General features: G+C 41.2%; 1 protein-coding gene across 1 annotated transcript in view; it reads right to left on the bottom strand.

Moving 5' to 3' along the window:
* Positions 1-23655, bottom strand: part of LOC150081054 (protein phosphatase 1 regulatory subunit 42-like) — a 60278-nt gene that overhangs the window by 21438 nt on the left and 15185 nt on the right. The window contains exons 2-3 of the mRNA XM_090380901.1: positions 9079-9245; positions 4722-4860 (exon numbers count right to left, since the gene is read on the bottom strand). Of these exons, the coding sequence (XP_090237027.1) occupies positions 4722-4860; positions 9079-9245 (306 nt within the window). The remainder of the gene's footprint in view (positions 1-4721; positions 4861-9078; positions 9246-23655) is intronic.

The following is a 23655-nucleotide window of genomic DNA, read 5'->3' as shown; positions in this document are numbered from 1 at the left end:
ACTGCAAGATCCTGGTTCTCTCTCAGCCTTGAAACGTCCTTCTTGGTGACCGGCCACGGCTCCCTGAATGAAAAGCTGTACCAACTGGGGCTTCTCGCTACCGACCTATGCTTTTGTGGAGGTAAGGAAAACTGGTACCACCTTCTTTTTGACTGTGACTTGTACGAGGATCTCAGAGATCAACTTCGGAGAGACATTCTGAACTTCTCCCCAACCAATGTGGATCAACTAATCCAGACTCCAGACAATCTTTCCTCCCTGCAGGCCTTTGCATCTGGCATTTTTACCAGGCGAAAGACCATGTATGCCAATGCCAACCAAAACCAGACAAACAATTCTACAGCCTAGATTTCACACTTGTGAAGGGGAAGGCTAAATTCAAATTTTTATTTATTATTTTTATTTATTTTTATTTATTTTCTCTATATATTTTATTTTTTATTTATTTTAAGTTTTATTATTTTTAATTATTATTTTTATTTTATTATTAATATAATTATTATCGTTTTTTTGCTCAATTTGCCACACTATCAATTTTTATTTTATTTTTATTTCTCATACATAAATATATCACTTTATTATTACAATATATTTCAATGTATTATCTTTATTATAATATATTACCTGCACGCACCACTAGCTTTTTTATTATTTTTTATTTATTATTATTGTTTTATTTATTATTTTTTTTTTTATAACCTGCACCACGGGTAGTTTTTTTTTTTTTTCTTCTTTCTCCTCTCTTGCCTCTGGAATGGGCCCCCAGAGGTTCCCGGCCCACCTGCTGACAACACCAGGTGGGTCAGAGTCTCTTTAGAGACGGTACGTGTTTTATTGGGACTGGCCCACCTTCCCGTGGCGTGGACGAGTACCCAGAATCATTTGTCCAGGTGACTGATGCTTCTGGGTAGCCAAGCGGCCAGAACAGAACAACAGAACACACACATAATACACACAAACCTACGTCACACACATCTGGCCCAATTGTAATGATACGGTTCTTCACAGAGATACGAGGCGGAGTTGAACAAGCATTCTAGGTGCCGCCCTTACATATACACATTTCTGTACACGTTGTACTCCCCAAATTCCAGTTCTGCATTCCTTATATCTGTGTGACACCACGTCTCTGATATTCCAACAATATCTCCCTTTGATGTTTTGAACAATACCTCAAATTCATCAAATTTATTTACCAAACTCCTAGCATTGGTGTACACGCAAATATACTGCACCTGTTCCTATTCTTAGCTACCCTAACACAATCCATGTGTTGTTTTGTACCGCAATAACTCCCAGCACTCTCTGAAACACCCTGCATCTTGTTTTCCAGGCTTCTGCTCATTCAAATAGAATCAGTGCAAGAATCGCTTTCACCTCTGCCAGTGGCTACTGTTAATCTATTAGTCCTTGTATCCCCTCAAGCTAGCAGTTTTCCGACCCACCTAACACTGCCTCGATAGCATCAGCAAATATTCTTGCACCCTTAATATTTAAGTGTATCCCATCCCTGTAGAAGCAGTCTCTCCTGTTAACAAGTACAGACTAGGCTGAAAAAAAATTCTACCCCTTGAGCCTTGCACAATCCTTTCAGTGCCGAATTGACCGACAAGGCTCTCATCATATACTCCCTCCTATCGTGTCTGGACAGAATTGCAGACACTTTCAAATTCAACCCTAATTCACGGCTTTTTTTTTTTTTTTTTTAATAGATCAAGAATTTTCCCCATTCTTCAGATTACTGCCGTTGAATAGCCTGTGCAGTGTTTATACTATCGAGGCAACTTGTCTTCACCCCTCCCCCCCACTTCACAGTTTTCTTTGCATCTATTTGCATTTCTTTGTCTGTGACTGTCTTAATACAGTGGCCCATATTCTTTTTTCCAGTGTGTGTACAATACAAAAATTGTGTTTGGCTAGATATTCAACTAACGAGAGGGCAATCTCGGGGTGGGCATTATCATGGTGAAGGAACCAGGTGCCCTTATCTCATTGTTGTGCATAGTTCCTTCTGACTGAATCACTTCTGTATTTAAATACCACTTCTGTGCGAATTTCCTTCTCATCATATAGCTAGTCTTTCAATAGAATGTCAGATTCAGAAATTCAGCTCAGGAAAATATTCGTTAGTCTGTTGCCTTGCCAAAACATGTCAAAAAAAAAAAAAAAATCTTCATGATTGCACGGGCTATTATTTTTCCGGAATTTGAAACCATCAAGATGTTGTCAGCACACCTTAATTCCCAAATTCTCTTTTAATGCTTCGTGTTTGAAAAGCCGTTTTCCCCATTTTCGAGCAAAACATAACGCACACACCTTTTTCTTTGGAATCGGTTATCTGCAACGTCAAAACAAGGCTCAAACCCTTCTACTAACGCGCGTAACAAGCTACTGACGGTGACACGATGTTGCCAAAATCTCATTCAAATCCGGTAGCTCTTCAACTTCAACTACTGTTCAGTATTTGAATATTTAACGCGGTCTCAACACTATTTTAAACTCTCATATATAAAATCTTCTCAGCGATTATAATGTGGTGTAAGATCCCAAATCTTACAAGTATAAATAAAAGGAATAATTTTATATTAATTAGTTAGAAAAAAATTTTATAACAAAATTTTCAAATTCTTCTTTGTAGTTAGCTACAAAAAATCTAAGATAGGGCAAGCTAAGTGCTCTTTCATCTAAATCTGCCCAGATATTCATCTGAAGCAGATTGCTGATTCGTTATGCCAATGTGAGCAAGTACAGAATAATTAGAATGTGACGATGGATGGCAAGTTTGATTTCTAAAAATAATGGTTCGGAATGCAGGCAATGACAGGAAAGATACGTTGGGGAAGCAATAAAGTCACCGTCCCAAATTATCCGTTAATCATGGTATGTGCTTGAGTAGAATGATAGACTGTGAACCTAGTAAAAAAAAGGTAGGTAAATTGCAGCCATTATCAACCCACTGCAGGATGGAAGCCTCCTCAACAATTCATGTTGAGGGAAATGGACCATATATCTGCCACACTGGTCCAGTGCGGGTTGGTAGATCGATCGTATTCAGCACTCAATTTGAGTAGACCGGGGCTTGAACCCCGGTCTACTCAAAGAGCGTGTGCTACTATACGCCCGCTCCTGACCACTCGGCTACGGAGGCCGGTTGAACCTAGTAATGGAAGATAACTTAAGTTCCAGGTACATATAATGAAACTGACCCTAGAATGCATCTGAAGGGCGTCTGTTTCTGACTAAGAGACCTGACTAACAAACCGGATTAAGGGAAAGTACAGTTAGGGGAAAGTTCCAGAAGGATGTGGCTCCGCAACCTTTGTACTTCGGGGGTCGGATTGCCCAGCCATACAGCACACGGCTAATACAAATATTTCAGATGAAGGATGAATTAGGATAGAGATGAGATGCTGGATGAGAAGGTGATGGTGATTGGTTAAGAAGAAGGCGGGAGAATGAAAACAAAAATCGGGAGCGCAAGGAGAAGTGTGACGTAGTAGGAAAATTTTGGTTTTGTGAATGTCTGAAAAGAATAATGTTGTAACGTCGTGTCGGAAAGAATGTCATGAAGTAGTGCCTGTGTTTTGAGGTAAAGGTTGGAAGAGTGAAGATAGTCGAAAAAAAAAACGATGAGAAGTATGTCTGATGAACGGCCTACTGAATGCGTAAGAAGTCCGAGCGTCATCATAGTACGAAAATAAAATGGATGCAAACCATCGCCCATCGATCTCTCGAAAGGAGAATCTTGAAAAGGAATGTCTGAAAAATCTGTAAGCCAGGTACAAGGAAGACCATCTGGCTGGTGGCTGCGGAAGTAAAGAAAAGACAAAGAACCTTATTGCCAGATAACTTGGCATAGGCCTAGAACACAAGCACATAGTAAGAAACTGGGTTAGATAGGTAGAAAGAAAGAAAGAGAGAGAGTGAGAAATACTATCTATCTCTGATATAAAAGCATTGTGTAGAATATATATGTTATATGCTCAGGATTACGTATAAGTGCTCTAGGGAAAACATATATATCCCTAAGTTGTATACGTTTGTGAAGGGGTAGATATTTGATTGAAAATTGGTTAGAGGAATAGTGTTTTGTAAGGCTAAAGGGATTGTTTTTAAAGAGTTGTATAGTCTGAGACTGTTAGAGGAAATGTGTTGTGTGTACAAAAAAAAATTGAAACAAAAATTTTAGATTAATTGAAAAATGTATGATGAATATGTATAAAGGAGGTAGAACGAAAGCTTTCATTGATCCTGAAGTTAACGTTAATTTGAAGTAGTGTTGTAAAATTTTCAGAAGGTGGAGATAATATTTCTTAACATTTAAATGAGATAATACTTTGTAAATTTTGATATTGAAATAAACCTTTGTTATGTTTAGAAATTCAAATAAGTGCTTCATTTTTCTAAGAGAAATATACACTGCCCTCAAAAAATTTTGCACTAAGTCCAAACCTATACAAGGGGAATAAATATATCCTCAGTGCCCAGAATCTTCTGTGACAGAAAGAATAAATATAGTAGTCAGGTAGCTTATGAGCTTTGAAATGACCGAGTATCCAGTTGGGCTTAAATCAAAAATAATACACAACTACCAAAATTGGGTTCCAAAGTGCGGGGTATGGCAATACGCAATTATATAGAGGAATAGATAGATAAATAAATAAATAGTAAGAAAACTCCGGTTCTCACAGTGGCATTATATTTACGATAGTAATACTTACTGCAATTGCTTTTATGGATGCTGGATCAAATGAAAGTTGCTCTTCTTCTGACAGTCGCTGACTTTCGATGTGCAATTCTTCGAGCTGATTTAGAGCCTCTAAGCCTTCTACTCTCGTTATAGCATTTTGGCCTATATACCTGAAAAAATAGAAATATATACTGCTAATAGACGAACAGTAGCACAATCTCTGCAATTAGCTTATTTAAATACACCGCTCAACACAATTAATAGAACAAAATGTTTCTCATCAATATTTTATTGTGAACGGTATCGCCAAAGGCGAATATTTGATACAAAAGGCATTCTGGCATGCAAATTCCGAGTATCCAATAGAAATCAATCTACCACCTTGCTGAGTCGCACATTGCGCAAATTATTCATGCCTATAAAAACACAGGTTGCGACCACATCACTTCATTCCCGTTTTTTTTTTTTTTTTTTTTTTTCTTTTTACCTTGCTCAGTGGGACAGCTACATCTCCAGTACTCAGGATGGCAAGTCGTCGTCATTTAGACAATTCTTTTAGAGGACGACTTGAAGCCGGCAGTCATAAGTGGAGGTGGTACGTTGGCTTAATGCAGTGATGTCCAACCTTTCCCATACCGGGGCATGTTCGAAGTTAGATTTGATTCGCGGGCCGCACTGAGTGATTGGAAAAAAATTTGTGTGTTACATTTTCCATATCTTGTTAAATGTAAAGGAAGTTTCTGTTTTCGTGTTACCATTTTTTATTTTCAGGCTATACAGTATATAAAAATGGAAATTCTCAACACTTTTATGTGCAACAAATCTGTGTCAGTGATTTATTTTTTAGATTTTATTAAAATTATAAAAAAATGACTTACTTTTAATATAGCTAGTGAAGGACGTTACGTGGTTGTTTTCTATTAAGATTATTACTATATTCAATACCACTCTTACACCACGTGAAATTAATAATATAGTTTATTAAGCTTTTCGCCTAAACTACTACACATTAAGGTGACGTTTCGGGGATCTTACCGATATCCATCATCGGAGCATGCTGTTGGGGAACCAAAATTATATTAATTATACGCTGAGTGGATACAAATCATGGGTTACCTACTTGGTAACGAGTAGGCCCACCTTTCGCCCGGATAAGGGCGGTCACACGGCGAAGCATTCAGTTCTCTAGTTCACGAAAGCGTTCCACAGGTATTTCCATCCATGCTTATTGCACCGCTGTCCATAATTCCATCGCATTCCTGGGTAGACGATCCAAAGCTCGAACGGACCTTTCCACAGCATCCCAAAGATGCTCCACAGAGTTCATGTGCGGTGGATGGGGAGGCCATTCTATGGTGGTAAAATCTGCGGAATGCTCTTCGAACCATGTGCTAGTCACCACGGCTGTGTGGGGTGGCACTTTGTCCTGCTAGAAGAGTCCATTGCCCTGTGGGTGCACGATGACTATGAAGGGATGCAGATGGTCTGCAAGGATGGACACGTAACCTGGGCTGTTCAGAGATGCGTCTAGACGTACCAGAGGTCCAAACGTGTGCCAGTTGAACACGCCTCAGATTATTACCGACAGTCCACCTGCCTGAAATGTTCCTTGTTCACATGGCGGGTGCATAGCTTCGTGCAGTTTCTGCCAGATACGCACCCTCCCGTCCGCTCGAAATAACTGTAAACGGAATTCATCGGACCAGGAGACCCATCTGCAATCATCCAAGGTCCAATCGACGTTCTTTTGCCCTGTTGAGGCGTAGGGTCCTGTGTCGTGTTGTTGGCAACGAGACTCTGGTGGGTCGGCGGCTCCCATAACCTATTGCGGTTAACGATCGTCTGATGGTCATGATGGAGATATTTCTGGCACCTTCCGCGTTGAAATCAGCGGTGATTTGTGCCACTGTCGCTCTCCGCTTGGCTGACACAATGCGAGACAGACGTCGACGGCCATTTTCATCCACCACCTTTCTCCACACACAGCGCTGTCTACGATGAGACGTTATTCCGAAAATAGCGTATTCCTGATACACTCTTGATACTGTCGAACGGGGATAGTGCAATTTCTGTGCCACCTTCGCGATAGAGTGACCCGTATGTCGGGCACCCACTATCATCCCAATTTTAAAGTAGGTTAACTCACGACATTTATCCACACTGACATCGAATTACCGTCTACTTGAATCCAGTGATACACGTATACCTGCCAAGTGGTGGTTCGTCCACTAGTGAGATGGGTGACTGCGTCGCGTTGCTCAAGAACCAGATATCGCATTAATTCTGTCCTTTCAGTGTATAATTATAATTATAATAGTAATTCTAGTAATTGCAAATGCAATATTGGTAATTATATTTTAATATATTCAAATTTGTAACCCTTTCTATTTTTGTTTCCCCAACAGCATGGTCTGATGGTGGGTAGCTGTAAGATACCTGAAACGTCATCTTAATGTATAGTATTTAGGCAAATAGCTTAATAAACTATATTATTAATTTCACGTGGTGTAAGAGTAGTATTTAATATAGTAATAATCTTAGCGGCTTACGTTTGTTTTTTTTAAAAAATACCTTACTTTTGCTTTTAAATGCTTGCTTTAGAAAATTTACAACCTGAAATGGATCACTGCTTTTCAATATTAAGGTGAATAAATAAATATAATGATACGGCAAAAATTGAAAATATTCGAAAATTTTATTAAGTACAATACACAATTACATTTACTGAACAAAACATTTAATGAGAAAATTTTTTTGATAATTAAAAAAATTGAAAATGCTGTTTTAGTTCACTTTCCACTCGGGCCGTATAAAAATAATTCTCGGCCCCCATCCAGCCCGCGGGCCGCAGGTTGACCACCACTGGCTGGTCTCGGCACTACGGAAGCAGTTTCAGGAGACAGGAACCGTTACAAGAAGAACTGGACAATGTCGCCCGACGGCTACATCGACCAGAACAGACCGCTATCTGGTCTAACAGCAAGACGGAACCCTACGATGTCCTGTCATCAACTTGAGGTTGCTGCGGCCACAGGTGAAAACATTTTCGACAGGACTGTGTTAAGAAGGCTCAATTCGAGTGGAATCTACTAAAGGAAGTCAGTGCTATGTATTCCATTAACCGCGGTTATAGGAGAAATTCTGGAGACCGCCATACAAACACAAATACAAAAAAAAATTCCATTAACTGCAAACCACTGCACAGCTCATCAAAACTGGTGCTATGAACATGCGACTTGGAGCCCGGAAAAATGGGATACAGTTGTGTTTCTGATGAGTCCCGTTTTAGCCTACAAACAGATTCTAGACGTTATTTCATCTGGAGACAACGAGGAATGTGGTACCATCCCTCCAACATCAGAGAAAGGGGCATTTGCGGTGGAGGCTGTGGGTAGGAATAATGATCGACGGCCGCATCCCTCTTTATGTTTTTGTTAGGGCTACCGTAACTGCGCAGAGGTTACCGAGAACAGATGCTCGGTAACCCCATGTGCCACTTTTTAGGGTTTCGGTTGGCTCAGATTTTTTTTCATTCACAACAACGCCACTGCACATAGAGCTCAAGTGGTAGAAGAATATCGCGAAACTGAAGATATCCAACGACACTTCCATGGCCAGCACGATCAGCAGACTTAAATCCGATCGAACGTGTGGGGGCGCCCTTGGGAGTCGCATTGCACGCTGACAGCTAACTCCTCTGTCACTTGTTGAGCTAAGCTTTGAACTGGTGGAAGAATAGTAATTGTTGCCGCAGAATCTTACAGACACCCTTTTATCGAGCATGGTTCACTGCTTAGCTCAGGCCTGTTTAGCCGTTAGAAGGGGATCATATGCTGATGTCATCTGACCATATTTTGGAGCATCTGTATCGACTTCTGTAATGTGACCTTTTTGGTAATTCTTATACAACCCCTATAAATGTCCCTTATACTTGTCTGAAACTTCTCATTGTCTCCTCATCTTACCGTTATTCTGTGGTACACCACCGTACCGAATTTTGTTCCGCTTCATCACAATCTGCACCAGTTACACGACGTTTTTTTACGTGTTCTCTTCATTTTGTAGAGCAGCGTAGTAATCGGACAACCCTATGCACTTGGTACCCATCACGGGTAGGAAAAAATCCCGTAAAGGGAATATTTTTTTTTTTTTTTTTTTAATAATGATAATTTTCTTACTACGCATGTTCGCAACTCTGCGAGATCAAAGCCTTGTACAGTGTAATAAGTATGTTAGAGAGAAATTATTCAATAGGCACCACAATAACTGCTAAAAATGGCATAAATTTTGCAGTTCTTTGCATAGCAAATATTACCAATATTGTAATATTGTTCTGCTTCATATATGCATTCCAATCCCTCCCCCCAATATTTAAACTCTAAACTTACAGTTTCCTTAGATTCTTCAACTGATCTAAACGTTCCATTTTTGTAATGTGATTGTTCTGAAGATAAAGACAGGCAAGATTCACTAAAGGATCCAAATTCTCGATGACGGATATCCTGTTTTCGTAGAGGTAAAGGGCAATTAAATTCTTACACATAGCCAGATTTTCCTGTAAACAGAAACAAAAACCACACTGTTAGATCAACTGACGTATTAAATACAACAAACAAACCCAAATGATATTAATAATACATGGTGGTTATTAAGTCTGGAATCACTTTTAAAAATTAATATCTAAAAAATGAAGCCGCATAAACAAATATTGTTTCATGTATTGTATATGCATAATCTGTAATAATGTTTGTTTTTTTCTTTTGTTCTTTTTTGAAAGCTACAAATCTCGCCACCTGGGGGACAAAGTAGTTTTTATCAAACCCAGTACACGTACTGACATTTTTAAAAGGTCCAATTTGCCTACGATGCGGGTCTATAAATTTAAGGAGATGAAGTACCTTTTTTTTAGGAAAAGAGGAGGACTAAAGGTCAAGGCAGCTACTCCGACCTAGAGAAAATTACTCAGTTTTTTTTTGTTTTGATCGTTTGAGGACGGGGGAGGGAAATGAAACCTAGTAGCCATCCTTCTAGATGTATCCCCCTGTTGCTGACACTCGCCTGAAGCATGTCAGAGACCTCGTGGGTAGCACAGTTGGTAGAATTGCCACCCTCCCTTCACCGGATGGAAAACACCTAAGTTCGAGTCCCGTCGATGGAGTGAGAAATTTTTATGAGCCTTTTTTAGCAATGTAGCTGAGTTAGGCGAGGCGGTCTCAGGCGAGGGTAGCATGATTTTTTTCTCCAGGAAACTTAGATTTTTCATCCAGCAAATATAAAATTCTTACAAAGAACAATATAGCCTTACTCACTGATGCTCCGAAAACCCCCACTACAACAAGCATGTCAGAAGACATGCATAAACTGCTCATTGAATACGCAAAGACAAATGGTTATAGATGGACCTTCAGCTCTGCTCGGGGGAGGGGGGGACAGATTATGTCGGGTTAACGCGGATTCTAAGAATTCAGAAAATTCGAGGTGCTTGTTTACTCCTGTGTGAATATCATACAGTGCAGATTAGACTCCAATGACACTCTGGGTATTTTCGTAGTAAAGACCAACTAGTAATTCTTCATCTTGGGGAACATCTCAACATGGAAGTGTCAATTCCGAAAGCCAAATAGGTGCATTGTGTGCATAGTATTAGGGTCAGGCGCCACCTGTGGGGTCCCACATCTGTGCCATATGTACGCTGTGAAGTTATACAGTACTACTGTAAGTGTTGTGTTGAATGTGTTGGGTTGGGTTCTATTGGGTGTCCTGGAATTTCGCAGCAGGGCCCCTAATGGGACCCCCATGTTGCCCGCACACACCACTAGGAGGTATCCAGGCTGCCCATTATTCTCTCGCTTGTCCCTACCAAGATCGCCTAAGCTTCCTGGAAGGAGACAAAAAAAAAAAGTAGAGTCGGGGGAGTACAGAATGTACGCAAAAGGGGAGGGTATAGAAATATAGAGGATGTAGGCGAAGGCATCCTTCAGGTTATCAATGGAGCCATAAGCTCCATCACGCGAACACGCGAAAGGGCGATCCGGGGAGAAGGATAAATAAGGCACACAGCAAGAGAGATGGGTGTAAATCGCCACTGGTGAATCAGATGGCCGGAGGACCAGTTAATTCTCTCCAGGTTAAGTTCGGTTGGCCAGTTAGATTAGGATCAGATGTTTGACAATAGGGTGTTTCGTCTTGTGAAGAGGGCGTGGTAAACTCATAGTAGTAGTTTTCTTCTGTGATGTATAAGTGTTCATTTCCTTGAGGAAATGTAAACATGTTAACATGTCTTGTATACATGTAAACAGGATGATGCGGAGATCCTCATAATGTTGACAGATAAATACCAGATGATTCCAGTCTTCTATTGCACCACATGCAACAGTAGGGGTTGTCACTGATTCCCATTCCACAATGTAGCAGAAACATTTTCTTATTTTTTGAACACCAGTGAAGACGGCAATGCGCACATTTGGCCTTCAAGTGGTGTATTTTTTAGCTAGCTTTTTTCAGCTTAAAAAAAGAATACATTAGAGATTATATATGTGAAAAGCATATTTTCATTGAGCTTCATTTTTGTTACTGACTTCATAAACGCCCTGTACTTAAAGATGTTCTCTGTTCGCGTCTAACAAAACTGACCTGCAATAGTTTTGTTGTTTTTACATCCATATGTATTTCACAGTAACTAATTAACTAATGAATTGAAAAATGTTCTCCATTTTTAAATTCATGAAAGAGATGTGCACCATGCACATCTCTTTCTAAAGGGTACCATGTAATTGTATATAATTTAACATATCCCAAGGAACGCTTTGACTGTCCCTGTAAGAGAGTCAGAGAGTCTCTCGACAATAACAATAATAATATTAATAGCCGGATATAACACCCACCCCATGCACTTCGTACCACTACCCATCGTGGGGCCGTAAAAAAACCCCCTAAGGTAAAGAAAGAAGATACAGTAATAATAATATCATTGTTTGACGTAGTTTTCTGTCAATAACATTTGAAAAAAAAATTATCGGGACAGACAAATGGCTCACATCTTCATCGGCCCTTATGCTTTGCTAATTCTTGCATTGTGATAGCTATGCCTATGCATCCAACCAACCATTAGCTAAGTATCTGATAAGTAGGGACTTCAATCTGTCACCAGTTGTAAAATGTCTTTACGGGGGGGGGTTCATCAACACAACCTGTCCTCATGTATTGTCAACAGCAAAGTTCAACCTAAGAGGGGCAACATTTGTGACCTCATTTTCTCCTTTGTATCAGTTGATATCGAGAATGGAAGTGAGGATAGCTTGAGATGTGGCTGAGGTGACCATGTGACGTAACTGTTCTTATCTGCTTGAAACAAAAATACTTCAATATCAAAGGGAAAATCATGAAAAGAACAAACATACATACTCGTCTCACTAATCATAACCTCACTGATTATGACAATTTCAGACAGCTAGACATATACACAATCTGCATTACACCCCGATGCTTATTGGTTTAATATGGATTACACCATCATTAAACTATTCGTTCCAAATCAATCACACATCGAATACGCAAAGGGATTTCATTCACAGACACACAAGAGCACATTTCATTTTTCAGTCATTATACAGTACACTGAAAGGACAGAATTCATGAGATACCTGGTTCCTGGGCAACGCGACGCTGTCACTCCTCTCGCTGGTAGACAAACCCCCCTGGCAAGAATATAGATACACTGCATTCACGTAGACTGTAATTCGCTGTCAGTATGGATGAATGAATGCCGTGAGTTAACCGACTTTTAAAGAGAGATTATAGTGGGTCACTCTATCGCGGAGGTGGCACAGAAATTGCACTATCTCCGTTCTACAGTATCAAGAGTGCATCAGGAATACGCCATTTCCGGAATAACATCTCATCGTGGACAGCGCTGTGGGCGGAGAAAAGTGGTGGATGAACGTGGCCGTCGTCTTTGTCACACATTGTTTCAGCCAACCGGAGAGCGACAGTGGCACAAATCACCAAAAAAAAAAAAAAATATATATATATATATATATATATGATATTAGGGTCCCCTGTAAATGATTACATCTACTCATATTTATTTTATCAGTAAATTGCGTGTGTTCTCTGGTCGATTTGCGTGTTTGCTGGACGAAAAACCCGAGCTATCTACGCCTGAGATCGACTAACTCAGCCACGGAGTGAAAAAAGCCCATTATATGGCACAAATCACGGCCGACTTCAACGAGAGAGGTGTCAAAAACGTCTCCACCAAGACCATGAGGCGATCATTAGTCGCAATAGGTTATGGAGCCGCCGCCGCCGCCGACCTACCACAGTCCCATTGCTAACACCACGACACAGGACGCTACTCCTCAACTGGGCAAAAGAACATTGGCAGTGGAAATTTTGTATAACTGGATACGGGTCTCTTGGTCCGATGAATCCCGTTTACAGTTATTTCGAGCGGACGGGAGGGTACATATCTGGCGGAACAGCACGAAGCCATGCACCTGTCATGTCAACAAGGAACTGTTCTGGCAGGTGGATTGTCGGTAATGGTCTAGATCCAGGACGTGTTCACCTGACACAAGTTGGGACCTCTGGTACGTCTAGACGCATCTCTGAACAGTCTAGATTACGTGTCCATCCTTGCAGACCATCTGCATCCCTTCATGGTTATCGGGCACCCACAAGGTCAATGGGCCCTTCCAGCAGGAAAATGCGCCACCCCACAGAGCTGTGGTGCGTAGAACATCATTAGCATTATTAGAGGCATTTGATGCAAGAAAGCAAGCTTATGCAGCATCAGCCAAAAAAAAAAAAAAAAAACCACTTCCACTTCACCCCTCTGTTCGTTCAAAATACCTGTCCAGCTGAGCCTTAAACTTATTTAGGCAATCAACTTCCACGACAAGGGATGGAAGTCTGTTCCACCAACCAACCACTCGCTGGCTAAAGTCAAATTTCCGCACGTCTATCCTACATCTGTCTTTCCTCAATTTGAATTTATGCCCTCTCAGGTGATTATTCTGAGCGAGAGGAAGAATCCCATCAGCATTGGGCATGCTCAAACCATTCAATGCTTTATACACCTCTATCAGATCACCTCGCTGGTGCCTAGTCTCCAGACACTGTAATTTGCAAAACTTAAGCCTTTCTTCGTAAGAGCACCCCTTTGTTCCATTCACAAATCTTGTTGCCCTTCTCTGTACTCGTTTCAGCATCTCTACATCCTTCTTGAAATGAGGCCTCCAGACCTGTATACAGTACTCTAGGTGTGGCCTGACCATTGCCTTATAGAAGGGAATAATCACCTCGAAAGAGCATTCCGCAGATTTTACCACCATTGAATGGCCTCCCGTTCACCAGACATGAACACTGTGGAGTATCTTTGGTATGCTGTGGAAAGGTCCGTTCGAGCTTTGGACAGTCCACTCAGGAATGCGACGGAATTATGGACAGCAGTGCAGCAAGTATGGATGGAAATATCTGTGAAACGCTTTAGTGAACTAGTGGTCTCAATGCCTCACCATGTAACTGCCCTTATCCGGGCGAAAGTGGGCCTACCCGTTGCTAGATAAGTATCTGTCCTACCTAGTAACGGGTAAGGTGTAAGGTGTATTTAGTGTCAGACGGCACCAGGGGTTTCCCCCATGTCCGCGTAGTTTTCATTGTGGGTGTACCAGTTCACTGGAAATGTCAGAGGTTTAAAAGTGTATGGATATTGTATATGTGTAGTGCCGTGTACCGTTGTTCATCTGGTCGTTTAGCCGCTGGACCCCTACTGAGGCCCAACCTTGCTCCACCTTCTCCCCGTGGAGGCAGACCAGGAACCCAGTAGACTTAAGTTAGTCTGGCAGGTCCTACCGCCTAATTTCCTGAGATTTCAGTAGCTAGGACCTAAAAAAAAAAAAAAAAGTAAAGAAATAAAATAAAAATAAAAAGATAAATAAATAAAATAAAATAAAAATAAAAAGATAAATAAATAAAATAAAATAAAAATAAAAAGATAAATAAATAAAATAATAAAAAAATTTATATTGTATTTATATTGCATGCATATATGTGTGTATACAAGCACATACAGTATATACTGTACACACAATCACATATGTACACACAACGTGCATACACATGCCAACGTCAATCGTGGGGTTGACGTCGCTTGAGTTGGTCCGGAACGTGGGCGAAGATATTTTGGATGTGTTTAAATTTAGGTGTGTGGGGCTTGGCTAGCGTGAAGATAGAGAGGGGGGAGCTGAAGACTGGGGGGGAGAAAGACAGAAGTATGGGGCCAATAGGGAATACAGCCCCAAGTTTCAGTGTGACATGCCCATGCCCCACCAGAGTAGAAATGAGGGTGGGGGAAGAGAGAATCGTCTCCTCGGGGGAGTAGGGTTTAAAAGTGAAGAGGGCTAGGGTGCCCTCTTCAGGCTGCCGTAAGGCTTTGGGAGCTAGGCTGCAGTTTGTTGTCTCTATTCTTGTCCACTTGATTCAGGTTGGGACACTCATGGGGCAATCCCTGTCCTTTTTTTTTTTTTTTCGTTGATTCTCTTTTCTTCTTCTTTTCTTTATTCCTTTCTTTTCCGTTCATTTTCTTTTCTTCCACAGTTTTTTTTTTCCAGGAGTTGTCTCTGTCTTATGCGATTTGTTTATGTTACTGTACTATCAGTCTCGATGTATGGCAATTAACGGGTAGGACAGATACCTACCTAGTAACGAGTAGTAAAATCTGTCCATTATTTCTGTCCACTCAGTGTATTCGTTTCATTAGATCGAACCGCCTAATGAAATATTAGCAGACTACCTAACCATAAATCAGCATATGGATGCAACTGCTGTTCTTAGAATTAGCAAAGCTGATGTCGTCACAGTAATACCATACACAGTCACAGCCGGAGCAGACCTTATTCTCCAATTTATGCTGAAATGCCTTAGCACCCTTTTCATTGACCCATTACCCTTTATCTTTTATTGGATGACAAAGCTGCAATATTTCCGTCCAAAAAAAGGACAAGCCAAATCTAATCGAACATTTCATACTAATTCCCGAGTTAATAGTGAATTTGAAAAGGTCTGCAATTCTTCCCAGACGCAATAGGAGGAAGTATACAGGGTGTTTCAGTTAAACGTTTCAGAACTTCTAAGAGGGGTAGGGTACATCCTGACAACTCGAAATCATATAGCAATGTGGGGTCGGAAATGCTTTCCTGAAGCGGTGTTGTACACAGAAGCACCATAAAGAAAAGAGACCGTAAGTGAGAAATCGTTTAATAATACATGAAAAGAAGCAAAAGGTACATGGATTAAAGTAAGTGTTCGAAGTTTCTTCCACGGGCTACAATGCACGCCTCACATCTCCGACGCATGGACATCCGAACATTCTGGAATACTCCAGGCGAATTTCGAATTTCTTCGGCAGCTACTGCGATTCTTGCAACCAGCTCCTCAGCATTGTCAACAGGGGTGTCATAAACTAGCGATATCATATGACCCCAGAAATAAAAATCAAGACATGATAGGTCGGGTGACCGAGCAGGCCAACGCACGGGACCACCACGTCCGATCCACTGTTGACCAAATGTGACATCCAGGTAGTTACGAACATCTCCGCTATAATGGGCAGGGGCTCCATCGTGTTGGAACCACATTGTCTGTTGCGTCGATGCAGAAATCTGTTCATCTCTCAAAAGTTGTGGCAATATTTGCTGCAGAAAGATCAAGTAGATAGGTCCGGTTAGACGACACGGTAACAGGTAAGGTCCGATGAGGTGATCTCCCATAATACCGGCCCATACATTGACACTATTGTAAAGAAGCTTTTTCCTCAAGACAATCCAGAGGATGATTCTCCTGAACAAGCAGAAATTAGGAGAGACAATCAACGATATATTGGAACATGTGACGTCAATACTCCGTAGCCGAGTGGGCAGGAGCGGGAGTGCAGTAGCACACGCTCTTTGAGTAGACCGGGGTTCAAGCCCCTGACTGCTGAATACGGTCGATCTGCCAACCCGCACTGGACCAGCGTGGCAGATTATGGTCCATTTCCCTCAACATGAATTGTTGAGGAGGCTTCCATCCTGCAGTGGGTTGATAATGGCTGCACTTTACTTTACACATTGACCGAAAATCGAATCTGTGCTGCACGACGTCGTATTGCATGCGGGTTCTCGACAGCCCAGATATGGTCGTTATGCGTGTTGAAAACTCCTTCCCTTGTGAAGGATGCCTCATCGGAAAACAACACTTCAGCAGGAAAAAGGGGATTTGTAGCACATTTTCCAAGGTACCACTGTGCGAAAGCAATACGAGGTGCATAATCCTCCGGTTGCTGTGTCTGGACACGCTGCACGTGAAACGGATGCATGTCTTGTTCTCGGAGAATCCTCCAGACGCTGCAATGGGAAACCCCGACTGCGTTTGCTAGACTTCGTGTACTCGTTCTTGGATTCCCCTGTACATGCTGCAGCACATTCTGTTCGACGGCTGGAGTCCGTGCTGTTCTTACCCTGTCCCTGTCAGCTCTTTCAAATGAACCTATCTCAGCTAACCTCTGGTGCAGTCTTGCAAAGAAATTATGACTGGGAATACGCCTCGTCGGATATCGTTCCGCGTACAAACGCTGTGCGGCTGGCCCACTACAACACCGCTTCAGGAAAGCATTTCCGACCCCACATTGCTATATGATTTCGAATTGTCAGGATGTACCCTACCCCTCTTAGAAGTTCTGAAACGTTTAACTGAAACACCCTGTATGTTGAGAGCCTTGTCAATCAATCCGACCATGAAGAGAATATGCAAGGCTTATTGGGGTAAAAATTTTTCACAGCGTGGTCTCTGCTTGTTAACATGAGAGACTGGTTATACAGTGATGGGATACACTTAAATAGAAGGGGAGCAAGAATATTTGCTGATGCTATCGAGGATACACAGATCAGATTAATAGCTTAACTATAGCCGCAGGCAAATGTGAAAGTCATCCTTGCACTGCTACTATCAGTATATGCAGCAGGCTGGAAAGCAAGGTGTCTGGCATTTCTGGCCCTGCTGTAGGTCATCATGGAAAAAGAAAATACATGGGCTATGTTAGCATAACTAAGAGTAAGAACATGTGCATGTATACTTGCATGTACACTAATGCTAGAAGCATTGTAAATAAATTTGATGAATTTGAAGTATTGATTAAACTCATCAAATGCATACGTTGTAGAAATAGCGGAGACCTGGTGTCACTCAGACATAAGTGATGCTGAATTTGAATATGGAGAGTACAATGCATACAGGAAGTACAGACAGAACCGGAGAGGTGGAGGGATTATGCTCTTGGTTAAGATGCACATTTAATTTAAGGCAGTGCATCCAGTTGAAATGGGTGACGAGTGCAATATTAAGTCAGTTTTGTGTGACATAAGCATTGGAAAACAAAATTGAGAGTACTATTCAAAATCGGGCCTAATGATTGTAATCTCATAATGGGGACTTTTAACTTTCCAGATGTTGACTGGAATTTGTGGGTTGGTCTCTCAAACACTAGCAAGACTTTTGTGGATTTATTTGTTGGCTGTTCTCTAAAGCAGCATGTTAGAGAGGCAACAAGAGGAAGCAATACTCTTGATCTGGTTATCAGCAGCGATTCTTCATGCATTACGAATCTGCGGGTAAAATACTCACTGGGTGGCAGCGAACACAGTGTGCTAACGTGGATTTTAATTAAAGACATAACTACTGTCAAGTGTAAAGGGAAAGGCCTTTTGGATCGTAAGAGTGAAAACAGAGGCGTCAGACAATTTTTAAATTCTATACAGTGGGACCAACTGATGAGGTTACCAACAGCAAGTTCTAAATGGGAAGTATTCAAGAAAGTAATCAAAGAAGTGATTAGGCCTTTTATGCCAATGAAGAAATTCTGTTCAAAGCTTAGACCTAAATGGATGTCAGATGAACTATTGAGACACGTGGCAGAGCAGAAAAGTGCACGTGACCCATTTAAATTATCGGGTGATGCAGAAGGGTATGGTAAATATAAATTAGTCTGTAATCAAGTCACAAAGGAGATTGGACAAGCTAAGGCAGATTATGAGAAGTCACTGGAAACAATACAAAGAAAAACAACCAAGACTTCTATGCTTATATTAACGGTAGACGGACGGAATTAAATCACATTGGGCCACCTGATGCCTATGGGTTAACTGTGGATACCCTGCTCAGGTTGCGGTCAAAGTGAATAGGTATTTTGCGTTTACATTCACACATGAGGAATTCTTTAGGGAAGGGGATGCCAGAAGTTTATCAAACTCTAACGAGGAGCTAAATCACACTTTGTGATAACTGAAAAGAAAGTGGAGGAGAAATTGTTGAAATTCGACATAAAAAAAAGACACCTAGGGTGGATGCCATCTATCCAATTATATTAAGGGAGGCAGCAAAGGAGGTAAGCAAACCCTTAGCCATAATTATGAGAGCATCCTTGGCTTCAGGGGAGGTCCCTATGGACTGGAGATGTAGGAATGTATCCTTAATTGATAAAGGATTAAAAGGCGACATGAGTAATTACAGATCTGTTAGATTAACGGTTGTTCCAGAGAAAACAATGGAATCACTGGCTAAAGAAGTAATTCACGCCCATCTGAACAGGCATGCAATTATACTGCAATCACAGCATGGATTTGTTAATCGGTCCTGGCTAACCAATCTGATAGTTTACTATGATGCAGTTACCAAGGAACTCAATAGAAAAAAATATTTTTACATCATATACAGTACATGGATTTCAGGAAGGTTTTCATACTATTGCACATAAAATACTTCTGTATAAACTGGAGCAATGTGGCATTAAGGGCAAGTTACTAATATGTATAAAGGGATGGTTTAGGGGAAGAAGACAGAGAATGGTTATCAATTGGCACTGCTCTTCGTGGAACTAATATTATTAGTGGAGTTCCCCAGGTTTCAGTGTTGGGCCCATTGTTGTTTTCAATATTTATCAATGATATTGATGAAGGTAAATCAGGCTTAATATCTAAGTTTGCAAATGATGCAAAGGTTGGCATGGTGGTTAATGACAGTCATCAGGGTGCAACAAGATCCAGTAAAATGGGGTCTGTGGGCTGAGAAAAGGCAGTTGAAGTTTAACATTGACAAATGCAAAGTACTGCATATGGGTAGAAATATCTCCAGATTAACTTATCAACTGTGTGGTACTACACTCAAGGCAGTGCAGAATGAAAAAGACATAGGGTTAATTGTGCTGTCAGACATGAAATTCTCTGAACAGTGCAGACATGCTGCCAGAACAGCTCATGGAGTTTTGTCAATGATATACAGAAACTTTACTAGTAGGGATAAGGAAGTCATTATCCCTTTGTATATGGCCATGATTAGGCCGAACCTAGTACTCTATACAGGTCTGAAGGCCTCACTTTAGGAAGGATGTAGATCTGCTGGAACGGCTGCAGAAAAGAGCAACTAGATTGGTGAAAGGAACAAAAGGGCGCTCTTACCTAGAAATGCTTGTTCTGAAAATTGCAAAGTCTGGAGACTAGGTCGCCTGCGGGGAGATCTGATTGAGGTGTTTAAACCTTGAATCGATTGAATAATCTGTATGTTAATGACATTCATAAGATGGTTGTAGGATAGATGTACGGAAGCTTGTCTTCAGCCAGCGGGTGGTTCAATGTTAGAACAGTCTTCGATCTCTTGTTGTAGAACTGGATGAATTGAATTAATTTAAGGAAGAACTAGGCAAATTCTTGGAGAACGAGGCAAATTTTTCTTGGTTATGCAGCTGATCAGGATCTTGTACACTGTTGAGAGACAGGTGATTGGTCTGTACTTTGCCTAGTTTGTTGGGTCTTTGTCCTTGAGTCAGACACTTTGGGATTGTGTCAGGTGCTTTATTATCTGGTGAATTGCTCTGCTATGCGCCTGTGTGTGTAGCTGAACTTCGTGTACCAGTAGTTGTGCATGTTATCTGTTCCTGAGGTTTGCCAGTCGTGGGACTTCCTGATCAACTGTTGCGCTCTTCGTCCCGAATCTCCCATTCTGTCATCTCTTGTATGTTCTTAGTTTTCTTCCTTTCTAGATCTATCCAGGGCGCACGGCCTATTATAGCTAACTTCACTGATTCAGAGGTTTCCCCCAGAACTCCTCAAAGGCCTTCTAGTCAGGGGTCCTTTGCCTTCCTTCTCCTATTGTTCAATGTTCCTTTAGAAGGCTCCCTAGTTTTCATCAAATATCCTGTTGTCTGTTTTCCTCTGGGCACTCGCCCTGTAACGGTGAAGTCTCTTGCTGAATGCCAGGATTTTCTGCTTGAGGGTGTCAAGGTATACTTCGATCCTCTGATTATATGTCTCTCATTTTGTGAGGATGTTGTCGTCTTTCTTGAGGATGGTCTTCACTTTTCTAATCAGCTTCTTACTTCTGTTACCCCGGTGGTACTCGGTCAGTTGGCCTACCTTCGCTGTTATCTCTTCTATCTTTTGCTGCCAGTCATCTACCTTTTTGTTATATTGTTCTCTGGTTCCTTCCATTCATCATGGCTGCTACAGCGACACAGTAAATGATTGTGCGGATGGTGCCTAGTGTTACTTTGTTGCTGTTGAGATAATTCGCTTATTGAGGTGGCTTGCCACAGGTTTCTGTTGAGTCTCTGCTTCGGTATGGTGTGGGTCTTTGTGTGGTCCATTCCCTCGAATTCTGCTAGGGTTTTCAGCCACTCTTCTATTCTGGACATGGCTATCTCGTCTGTTCCCGCTTCGGTTGCTTCGGATTATATATTCGGATTATAGTTCTTGTATGCTTGCTGTTTTCCTTCAGTTCTGGTTCCGTTGTGTCCATATTTGTTGTTGTTTGTAGTTAGTCACTAACATCCTGCTTTATTTTTTACAAGATTGAAGGAGCTATCAGGTTCTTCCTGACGTTAATCAGTCTCTGCTCTGCTATTTGCTGTTCGGTGACTTTAACAGTCGGGAGCCGTTCCAACCACTTGGTGTGTAGTTTCGTCCTGTATATTGTCTTGTCTCTCTTTAGCTTCATTACTTCGAAGTATGCTCGCATGATGAATGTATTCATTTCACTGCTCCACTTCATGAGTGTGCTTATTCTTCCTTCCTGGGTGGTCACTAGCGCAGTTGTGCAAGAAGCACTTCCAGTTGGTTGGGCTGGTTGTTCTTGCTCTTCAGTTGCGGTAGCCATACGGGAGACAGCGCCACTCGCTCCACTGTCGTCCGAGGGAGACTGTTTCTGGCTTTTCTAGCCGATCCCTCTGCCTAAGGCTTGAACGCGGGTGACTTTATCCTGAGACACAGTCGATGCAGTATGTTAAGTATTTCTACTTCTCTTCTTCACCCAGTTATGGAGGTGGACCTGTTTTTTTAGCTTTTGGTTTTGCATTCAGTTTTTTTTTTTTTTTTTTTTTTTTTTTTTTGTATTTATGGGAGCGACAGCAGATGGTGCCACTCTCTTTCTCAGATGTCACTTCTACCTTGAGGAGGTAGGTCTGATGAGGTGACTTTCGCGATTTCTCTACCCCCCGCGGTTCCGCGGTGGGATTCGAGCCCGGGTACATCATATTGGTGGTCCCACGTTGTAACCGCTGAGCTAATCGCTTCCCCTTATCATTATTATTATAAGAAGCATAAAGTTAAAAAGAGCTGGAAGAGTGTAAATATGATAGCTTCAACAATACTTACAATCTTGTTTACATTCTGTTCTTGAAGATAAAGATGTGTTATCCGGAAAAGGTAACTGTCTCCCACAGTTGGCAGTAAATGGCGAGAAGAACATCGTTTTATGAGTTCCACATTTATTTTCATCGTTATGGGTTAGAGAAGCAGTCCATCCCTTGGGATCATAAATCTTAGTTCCAATTCTACGGAATAAAAAAAAAAAAAAAAAAAAAAAAAGATCTTTGTCAAAGCATGGTATATTTAAAAATAATTAAAATTTCAGTCATAAAAACTTACACACACACGCTCCTTCTCCTACACCTGCATTACACTAGACCCACACAATGTTTCTCAATTAAAGAAAATTACCGCACTAATTCTACATAATAAAACAATTTATACACAGAGCATACAGACTGGTTAAAACTGTTAGGGGTTCACTGCACAATCTAATGGAGAATCGATCGAATCGATATCCAGTATGGACACAAAGGCTGCACAGTTCACAAGTGTGTCAAAGTATCGTGAGCAGGTTGTAAAATCAACTAAGACCGTCCTGTGCAGATTTATGCTAGATATCATCATCATCATCTCTCTCTCTCTCTCTCTCTCTCTCTCTCTCTCTCTCTCTCTCTCTCTCTCTCTCTCTCTCTCTCTCTCTCTCTCTCTCAAATCTAATGTCAACAAATACCTGCTTTCATCTTCTCAAACTTCAACCCACGCAGGGCATTAAGTACTATAGGTTCTATTACTTTCGTGTTTGGAGTTTTCATAATAAAAAATATACTTATAAGGTGGTACACACTCAAAGTAGTTAATTTCTCTAAGCAGTGCACACCGGCTGCTAAGACAGCTCGTTAGGTTATGTCAATGATATACAGAAATTTTTCCAGCAGGGAAAAGGTGGTAATTATCCCGTTGTACAAGGCAATGATTAGGCTGAATCTGGAAGCTCGTTTTAGCAAAGATGTGGAACTGTTAGAAGAGGGTGCAAAGAAAAGCAACAAGATTAGTCACAGGCATAAGAGGATTTTCTTATAAAAAAACACTTCAGTTCTAAACTACAGCGTCTGGTAATTAGGCATCTGCGAGAAGACCTGTTTGAAGGCTCTGTATCGAAAACTGGATTAATTAAACTAAATGTTAAGGGCATCCTTACTCTATTTAAAACGACATATACAAGGAGACATGGATTTAAATTGGAAAAGCGTGGTTTCAGGACGGATGTATCAAAATATGCTTTCAGCTAGAGAATAACTGATTGCTGAAAGAAAGTTCCATCTTGTGTTTGTGGAAATGGATAGTTTG

This window comes from Mastigoproctus giganteus, chromosome 9 (assembly GCF_048544385.1).
Source record: "Mastigoproctus giganteus isolate SK-2022 chromosome 9, ASM4854438v1, whole genome shotgun sequence".
NCBI classification, from domain to species: Eukaryota; Metazoa; Arthropoda; class Arachnida; order Uropygi; family Thelyphonidae; genus Mastigoproctus; species Mastigoproctus giganteus.
This window is presented reverse-complemented; position numbering and strand designations above follow the sequence as displayed.